The sequence below is a fragment of the Lucilia sericata genome, unplaced genomic scaffold (assembly GCF_015586225.1).
Source record: "Lucilia sericata isolate MDLA Ls3-8-SP2 unplaced genomic scaffold, ASM1558622v1 Contig000443F_arrow, whole genome shotgun sequence".
Classification (NCBI taxonomy): domain Eukaryota; kingdom Metazoa; phylum Arthropoda; class Insecta; order Diptera; family Calliphoridae; genus Lucilia; species Lucilia sericata.
Window position 1 is genome coordinate 2,501 of NW_023994458.1, and position 10,846 is coordinate 13,346.

The following is a 10,846-nucleotide window of genomic DNA, read 5'->3' on the forward strand; positions in this document are numbered from 1 at the left end:
TATAGACTATACTATAGACTATACTATAGACTAGACTATAGACTAGACTATAGACTAGACTATTGACTAGACTATTGACTAGACTATAGATTAGACTATTGACTAGACGATTGACTATAGTCTAGTCTATAGTCTAGTCTATAGTCTAGTCTATAGTCTAGTCTATAGTCTAGTCTATAGTCTGTCTATAGTCTAGTCTATAGTCTAGTCTATAGTCCTAGTCTATAGTCTAGTCTTAGTCTAGTCTATAGTCTAGTCTATAGTCTAGTCTATAGTCTAGTCTATAGTCTAGTCTATAGTCTAGTCTATAGTCTAGTCTATAGTCTAGTCTATAGTCTAGTCTATAGTCTAGTCTATAGTCTATTCTATAGTCTAGTCTATAGTCTAGTCTATAGTCTAGTCTATAGTCTAGTCTAGTAGTCTAGGTCTATAGTCTAGTCTATAGTCTAGTCTATAGTCTAGTCTATAGTCTAGTCTATAGTCTAGTCTAGTCTATAGTCTAGTCTATAGTCTTAGTCTATAGTCTATAGTCTAGTCTATAGTCTATTCTAGTCTATAGTCTAGTCTAGTCTATAGTCTAGTCTATAGTCTAGTCTATAGTCTAGTCTATAGTCTAGTCTATAGTCTAGTCTATAGTCTAGTCTATAGTCTAGTCTATAGTCTAGTCTATAGTCTAGTCTAGTCTATAGTCTAGTCTAGTCTATAGTCTAGTCTATAGTCTAGTCTATAGTCTAGTCTATAGTCTAGTCTATAGTCTAGTCTATAGTCTAGTCTATAGTCTAGTCTATAGTCTAGTCTATAGTCTAGTCTATAGTCTAGTCTATAGTCTAGTCTATAGTCTAGTCTATAGTCTAGTCTATAGTCTAGTCTATAGTCTAGTCTATAGTCTAGTCTATAGTCTAGTCTATAGTCTAGTCTATAGTCTAGTCTATAGTCTAGTCTATCTATAGTCTAGTCTAGTCTAGTCTAGTCTATAGTCTAGTCTATAGTCTAGTCTAGTCTATAGTCTAGTCTATAGTATAGTCTAGTCTAGTCTAGTCTATCTAGTCTATAGTCTAGTCTATCTAGTCTAGTCTATAGTCTAGTCTATAGTCTAGTCTATAGTCTAGTCTATAGTCTAGTCTATAGTCTAGTCTATAGTCTAGTCTATAGTCTAGTCTATAGTCTAGTCTATAGTCTAGTCTATAGTCTAGTCTATAGTCTAGTTATAGTCTAGTCTATAGTCTAGTCTATAGTTTAGCCTATAGTCTAGCCCATAGTCTAGCCTATAGACTAGAGTATGGACTAGACTATATACTAGTACCAGACTATAGACTAGACTATAGACTACACAATAGACTAGACTATAGACTAGACTATAGACAAGACTATAGACTAGACTATAGACTAGACTATAGACTAGACTATAGACTAGACTATAGACTATACTATAGACTAGACTATAGTCTAGACTATAGACTAGACTATAGACTAGACTATAGACTAGACTATTGACTAGACTATAGACTAGACTATTGACTAGACTATAGTCTATAATCTAATCTTGACTAGACTATAGACTAGACTATTGACTAGACTATTGCCTAGACTATAGTCTATAGTCTAATCTATAGTCTAGTCTATAGTCTAGTCTATAGTCCAGTCTATAGTCTAGTCTATAGTCTAGTCTATAGTCTAGTCTATAGTCTAGTCTATAGTCTAATCTATAGTCTAGTCTATAGTCTAGTCTATAGTCTAATCTATAGTCTAGTCTATAGTCTAGTCTATAGTCTTGTCTATAGTCTAGTCTATAGTCTATTGTGTAGTCTATAGTCTAGTCTATAGTCTTGTCTATAGTCTAGTCTATAGTCTATTGTGTAGTCTATAGTCTAGTCTATAGTCAGTCTAGTATATAGTTTGGACTAGTCTATAGTCTGGTACTAGTCTATAGTCTAGTCCATACTCTAGTCTATAGTCTAGTCTATAGGCTAGACTATGGGCTAGACTATAGGCTAAACTATAGACTAGACTATAGACTAGACTATAAATAGACTATAGACTAGACTATAGACTAGACTAGACTATAGACTAGACTATAGACTAGACTAGACTATAGACTAGACTAGACTATAGACTAGACTAGACTATAGACTAGACTATAGACTAGACTATAGACTAGACTATAGACTAGACTATAGACTAGACTATAGACTAGACTATAGACTAGACTATAGACTAGACTATAGACTAGACTATAGACTAGACTATAGACTAGACTATAGACTAGACTATAGACTAGACTATAGACTAGACTATAGGCTAGACTATAGACTAGACTATAGACTAGACTATAGACTAGACTATAGACTAGACTATAGACTACACTATAGACTAGACTATAGACTAGACTATAGACTAGACTATAGACTAGACTATAGACTAGACTATTGACTAGACTATTGACTAGACTATTGACTAGACTATTGACTAGACTATTGACTAGACTATTGACTAGACTATAGACTAGAATATAGACTAGACTATAGACTATACACTCGACTTTACACTTGACCATAGACTAGACTATAGACTATAGACTAGACTATAGACTAGACTAGACTATAGACTAGACTAGACTAGACTATAGACTAGACTAGACTATAGACTAGACTATAGACTAGACTAGACTATAGACTAGACTAGACTATAGACTAGACTATAGACTAGACTAGACTATAGACTAGACTAGACTATAGACTAGACTACACTATAGACTAGACTATAGACTAGACTAGACTATAGACTAGACTAGACTATAGACTAGACTATAGACTAGACTATAGACTAGACTATAGACTAGACTATAGACTAGACTATAGACTAGACTATAGACTAGACTATAGACTAGACTATAGACTAGACTATAGACTAGACTATAGACTAGACTATAGACTAGACTATAGACTAGACTATAGACTAGACTATAGACTAGACTATAGACTAGACTATAGACTAGAGTAGACTATAGACTCGACTATAGACTAGACTATAAACTAGGCTATAGAATAGACTATAGACTAGACTATAGACTAGATTATAGACTACACTATAGACTACACTATAGACTAGACTATAGACTAGACTATAGACTAGATTATAGACTAGACTATAGACTAGACTATAGACTAGACTATAGACTAGACTCTAGACTAGACTATAGACTAGACTATAGACTAGACTATAGACTAGACTATATGACTAGACTATAGATTAGACTATAGACTAGACTATAGACTAGACGATACTAGACTAGACTAGACTATAGACTAGACTATAGACTAGACTATAGACTAGACTATAGACCTAGACTATAGACTAGACTATAGACTTAGACTATAGACTAGACTATAGACTAGACTATAGACTAGACTATAGACTAGACTATAGACTAGACTATAGACTAGACTATAGACTAGACTATAGACTAGACTATAGACTAGACTATAGACTAGACTATAGACTAGACTATAGACTAGACGATAGACTAGACTATAGACTAGACTATAGAACTAGACTATAGGACTAGACTTATATAGACTAGACTATAGACTAGACTATAGACTAGACTATAGACTAGACTATAGACTAGACTATAGACTAGACTATAGACTAGACTATAGACTAGACTATAGACTAGACTATAGACTAGACTATAGACTAGACTATAGACTAGACTATAGACTAGACTATAGACTAGACTATAGACTAGACTATAGACTAGACTATAGACTAGACTATTGACTAGACTATAGACTAGAATATAGACTAGACTATAGATTAGACTAGACTATACACTAGACTATAGACTAGACTATAGACTAGACTATAGACTAGACTATAGACTAGACTATAGACTAGACTATAGACTAGACTATAGACTAGACTATAGACTAGACTATAGACTAGACTATCGACTAGACTATAGACTAGACTATAGACTAGACTATAGACTAGACTATAGACTAGACTATAGACTAGACTATAGACTAGACCATAGACTAGACTATAGACTAGACTATAGACTAGACTATAGACTAGACTATAGACTAGACTAATAGACTAGACTAAACTATAGACTAGACTGTAGACTAGACAATAGACTAAACTATAGACTAGACTATAGACTAAACTATAGACTAGACTATAGACAGACTAGACTATAGACAGACTAGACTATAGACTAGACTATAGACTAGACTATAGACTAGACTATAGACTAGACTATAGACAAGACTATAGACTAGACTATAGACTAGACTATAGACTAGACTATAGACTAGACTATAGACTAGACTATAGACTAGACTATAGACTAGACTATAGACTAGACTATAGACTAGACTATAGACTAGACTAGACTATAGACTAGACTATAGACTAGACTATAGACTAGACTAGACTATAGACTAGACTATAGACTAGACTATAGACTAGACTATAGACTAGACTATAGACTAGACTATAGACTAGACTATAGACTAGACTATAGACTAGACTATAGACTAGACTATAGACTAGACTATAGACTAGACTATAGACTAGACTATAGACTAGACTATAGACTAGACTATAGACTAGACTATAGACTAGACGATAGACTAGACTATAGACTAGACTATAGACTAGACTATGACTAGACTATAGAACTAGACTAAGAGACTAGACTATAGACTAGACTATAGAACTAGACTATAGACTAACTATAGACTAGACTATAGACTAGACATAGACTAGACTATAGACTAGACTATAGACTAGACTATAGACTAGACTATAGACTAGACTATAGACTAGACTATAGACTAGACTATAGACTAGACTATAGACTAGACTAGACTATAGACTAGACTATAGACTAGGCTATAGACTGGACTATAGACTAGACTATAGACTAGACCATAGACTAGACTATAGACTAGACTATAGACTAGACTATAGACTAGAGTCTAGTCTATAGTCTAGTCTATAGTCTAGTCTATAGTCTAGTCTATAGTCTAGTCTATAGTCTAGTCACTAGACTATAGACTAGACTATAGACTAGACTATAGACTAGACTATAGACTAGACTATAGACTAGACTATAGACTAGACTATAGACTAAACTATAGACTAGACAATAGACTAAACTATAGACTAGACTATAGACTAAACTATAGACTAGACTATAGACTAGACTATAGACTAGACTAAACTATAGACTAGACTGTAGACTAGACAATAGACTAAACTATAGACTAGACTATAGACTAAACTATAGACTAGACTATAGACTAGGCTATAGACTAGACTATAGACTAGACTATAGACTAGACTATAGACTAGACTATAGACTAGACTATAGAGTAGACTATAGACTAGACTATAGACTAGACTATAGACTAGACTATAGACTAGACTATAGACTAGACTATAGACTAGACTATAGACTAGACTATAGACTAGACTATAGACTAGACTATAGACTAGACTATAGACTAGACTATAGACTAGACTATAGACTAGACTATAGACTAGACTATAGACTAGACTATAGACTAGACTATAGACTAGACTTAGACTAGACTATAGACTAGACTATAGACTAGACTATAGACTAGACTATAGACTAGACTATAGACTAGACTATAGACTAGACTATAGACTAGACTATAGACTAGACTATAGACTAGACTATAGACTAGACTATAGACTAGACTATAGACTACACTATAGACCAGACTATAGACTAGACTATAGACTAGACTAGATTATAGACTAGACTATAGACTAGACTAGACTGTAGACTAGACTATAGATTAGACTATAGACTAGACTATAGACTAGACTATAGACTAGACTATAGACTAGACTATAGACTAGACTATAGACTAGACTATAGACTAGACTATAGACTAGACTATAGACTAGACTATAGACTAGACTATAGACTAGACTATAGACTAGACTATAGACTAGACTATAGACTAGACTATAGACTAGACTATAGACTAGACTATAGACTAGACTATAGACTTGACTATAGACTAGACTATAGACTACACTATAGACCAGACTATAGACTAGACTATAGACTAGACTAGATTATAGACTAGACTATAGACTAGACTAGACTAGACTATAGACTAGACTAGACTATAGACTATAGACTATAGACTATAGACTAGACTAGACTATAGACTAGACTATAGTATAGTCTATATAAATCTCTATATATAGACTATAGACTAAACTATAGACTAGACTATAGTCTAGTCTTTAGTCTAGTCTATAGTCTGGTCTATAGTGTAGTCTATATAAATCTCGAATTTGTTTTCCAAATGATTCTGCGTTTTTCTTTTCTTTTGTTTTTTTTCCTTTTCAGATGCAGATGAACGCCTTTCGCGATTCTTGATGATGAGAACATAGCCTGCACAGATCCGGAAGTCCAGCAACTCGTTGGGTATTTTCAACATTGCTCTAGTGCAAGGGAGTCGACATATCGAAGATTGATCTGTCGCTATCGTCGGAATTGCAAACGACCAGATCGACTTCGACAACAATTGACATTTCTGTGTAAGAACGTCCTATTCTAAGCGCCAACAAGAAAGAGGAGAAACTTCACTTAACATAAAGAACAAAACCCAAGACACAATTCCGTTTTGATCAATAAAAATTATTCAAAAATACTAAATAAAAACAATACTAAACCAAATCACTTACAGTTAATGAAAATAAAAACAATAATAAATGTTGGATATTAATCTTTAATTATATGAATGTACATATATCCTGTTAACAAAAAAATAGAATTTTGTCCTCCAAGTAATTTTCTGAAGAGTATTTTGTATGGGACTAGGGTCAAATTAGGCCCGATCATTACGAAAATCGGCAGTGACAATTAGACTTTTACAAAACAAAGTTTTATCGAGTTTTGTTGACATACAGAACATTTAACATAATTATGAGCTCAAAAGTCCAATTAGGGGGGTACGGTTGTATGGGTGTTAAACGAAATAAAGGACCGATTTTAACCATTTTCAATAGGCTTCGTCTTTGGGTCAAATTTCATCAAATTATCTTGAAAATTTCGACCTGTAGCATGGACGGATAGACCGATATAGCTAAATCTACTCAGAAAGTGATACTGGGCCAATTAGTACACTTTGAGGTGGTAAGATGTAGGACTAATATTTTTGGGTGTTACAAACAACAGCACAAACTCAAAATATCCTCCCCACTTTAGTGGTGTAGGGAATAAATATTTGTTTCACAAAGTGTAACAAAGAATATATAAATAACATTTTGTTCAACACACCTTCTCAATTTGTAAAACATTAATATAAGGCCAATAATTTCTCGGAATTTAGCTATATTGATATTATGTAATGGTTTTGTTCAGTAGGGCAGGTTTAAGTCTTTAAATAACAATTTCAGCTAATGAAACGAACTCAGCTTCTGTTGAAGACAATGAAACTTGATTTTGTTTTCTTGCATACGAAATTGTGGCACCTGCTAATTGGAATACGTATCCACTTGTGGCCTTTCTGTCTTTTATATCAACATCAAAATCTGCATCATCTTGAGCACTGTTTCATTTTTTCATTACATTTAAATACTAAAATATTCTTTTAACTTTGTTGTAGGACAGGAAGCTCAGAATTGAAACTTCAACTGTAATATCATGCCTCGTGTTTTAGATAAATACAGTAATGATTCAATTGCTTGTCTGCATAACTGTAATAACAATTTTCCATTAACTTTTTCAACATCAATTCCCAAAAAGTAATTCTTCATAATAATCATATGCTGTTTGTGGACTTCGAAAATGCACCAATTGCGAATCTTCAACCAAGAGTCATATTGTTGAACGAGCTTTACCAACCTTTTGAGGCCAGAATGCATATGGTGTTGCAGGATTATTATTGAAAACTATTTCCCGCAAGCTCTTTTTAATTAGCAAGATTTCCAACTTGTATATCCAAATTTGATAGTTCTCACCATTCAGTTTCTTAACACACGTCTTAATATATTCCATTATTTCAAATTAATTATTTATTACAAATAATCCCACAAACAACAACTCGAAGTGTTACAACAAAAATGCAATTTTTAATATCTTTTAAAATTGAAATAATAAAAATAAAGAAAAAAACAACTAATAATAAAGTTATTTTATTTCAACAACAAAAACTAGAAGTTCTCAACCAAGTAAGTATATATATTCAATCTTTCTGGAGATGTTCTAGTCTACAGTCTTTACTCTAGTCTTTAGTCTAATCTATAGTCTAGTCTTTACTCTAGCCTTTAGTCTAATCTATAGTCTTGGGAACCGTGAAATAGCTCCCAAATGAAATAACTCCAGATGAAGATAATGAAAATTTAGCTTTAAAATTAAATAACTCCTAAAGTGTAAAATGAAATCATTCCCAACAATTGTGAGTTTACGAGTTCTAAAACTTTAAGTAGCAAAAAATTCGAAATAGCATCCCAAAAAATATGAAATATGTAATTTCCAAGACAAACATTTTTGGTCTAAAACAACTCCCAATTAAATAATTCCCAACTAAATTGAAATAACTCCCAACTTGAAGAATTTAATTATGAATGCTTAGAAAATTTATAATGCCTTAAGAAAGTGTGTGTGTGTACCGGACTTCGGCCGTGCGCAAAGATTTTAACTCTCGACCATTTAGGATAGCGGCTTCGCTAAATTAAGTCTTTTCCTGATAAATGTAGTATGTATTTGTAGTCATAGAACTTACGATTGCGTTTAGAATAATAGGAGTAAAAAATTCAAAAATTTTAAATATAAATTTTTTAGTGATAGATTTAGATTTTAATTGAATATTTATATAATTTGTTTATTTAATTTATTCTTTAATTTTTATAATCGTTATTTTAAATATTTAAGAAATTAATTTGAAAAAAAAATATATATTTTTTTTAATTTATATATCTATTGTTCAAAATAATAGGAGAAATCGATATATTTATTTATTTATTTAAATCAAGTAATATATAAAGCCTTAATAGGCCAATCCACAATATTACAAAGGCAAAATCCTCGGTAAAATAATTTTAAAATAAAAAACAAAAAAGACAGGACTTTAATATGTTTAATAAATGAGTAGCAGTACAACAGTCATTTTTGTCAAGATTTTATTTAGAATTTGGGTATATGAGCCTCCGGAACTGAATGTCTTCCCGACAACGGCTTTGAGGGGCTCGAAAACACATGTCGGGGCCGATTATCCACAAACTAATGAAGCTACATATATACAAATATTAATCGGTTTTTATTTTAAACACTTTATAAACAAATATCGTAAAAAATATTAGATTTCCGTAAATGTTTCTTTTTAAAAATAAGCTGCACAATTATTTTGAAGTGTAACTTCTACTTTTTTGAACACAGCTGTATGTCACTATGCTAATGGACAGTATGACATTTTTTAACGTGCCATATGAAACACTTAAAAGTATCACAATGTTCATAAGCGAAATGACTTAAAATACATGGAGTACAAAGAAACGTTAAATTTCGCGAAGCCGGTGATCGAAATATCAAAGAGTTTAAAAACCTCGCGCCCGCCCGAGAATGCATTATCCGAAATAGTTTAGTCTATAGTCTAGTATACAGTGTAGTCTATAATAGTATACATATTTTATTGTTTGATGCATAATAGTAGACAAACTTAATATGTATTTTGCAATGTATTGTTAACTATTAAAATATTCCATACTTGAGATTAATATCAAATCTGAACATACAAAATGTCAACAATATTTGACATACAGGAAAACATTATCACCTCCCAGATATATCTAATTAAGTTTATTTTGTGTCACTGTATTTTCATAAATTATATAAATAAACTTTATATTTTGCAATGTATGTATGTATTGTTTAAATATTTAGTAAAATATTCCATACCTACTTAAGTTTAAAATGAAATCTTAAATAAAGATTATGTCCAAACATTTAACAACAGTAGTACTACGTAGATATAATATCAACATTGTATTCCTGGCAACGTATAATGAAATATTAATTAGAATTGATTCAATGATGTGGACTTTTGTACTTTAAAGAACACGTCATGTTAATACCTTCTATAGCTATTCGGTAAGAGGTAATAAATATCAATTATAGTGTTCCTATATGAGTCAGCTGAGACGATACGTAGGAAAGTGTTTCCTGACGACTTTTCTATAGATTCCATCTTTAACCCATGAAACGAATTGGTGAAACAATAAAACGAAAGCATTTTTACCTTGCATCATTTATATTGTATCAACAACTCATAAATCACTATTGGTAAAGGTCAGTGACATGTTATGGCAATTATAGGAATGTATTCTTTCCCCAAAAACACAAAAGTCCTTGCCCACTGTTCTTATAATTAACTAATAAGAATTTAAAAATTTTCTACTTACTATTTGTCATTTAATCCATTTAAAAATTGACCAAATCTATCTCCCATAGATGCTGCCATTGTTACGATATAATATCGGACTTGTTATTTACAGTTTTTGATAAAAATTTTATAGCTTTTTCTTTAATTGAGTGTAAATTTACAAAAGAAAACGGAGAATTTTGCTTATATTTGTCAGAAAAAAAATTTGATTAAAATTCCTTGTTCTATTTTTTAAGATTTTCTTTAAAGTATTTATATTTTTATAACACTTGTTATGAATACGTTTTTTCTTCTAGATGTTTTCACTTGTGTATTGTTTTTTAACAAATATGACTTCGTATTTATTTATTACTGCAATTGGTATATGAACGAAGTGGTGAAATTGCAAATAGAGCCCTGCGCCAACAAAT

At 31.7% G+C, this 10,846-nt stretch overlaps 1 protein-coding gene across 1 annotated transcript in view; it reads right to left on the minus strand.

Annotated features, from left to right (window-relative positions):
* Window positions 1-10,794, minus strand: part of LOC119604919 (bax inhibitor 1) — a 12,183-nt gene extending 1,389 nt beyond the window's left edge. Inside the window, exon 1 of the mRNA XM_037957829.1 lies at window positions 10,456-10,794. Coding sequence (XP_037813757.1) covers window positions 10,456-10,514 — 59 coding nt within the window. The 5' untranslated portion in view covers window positions 10,515-10,794. The remainder of the gene's footprint in view (window positions 1-10,455) is intronic.
* Between the last annotated feature and the right edge of the window lie 52 nt (window positions 10,795-10,846).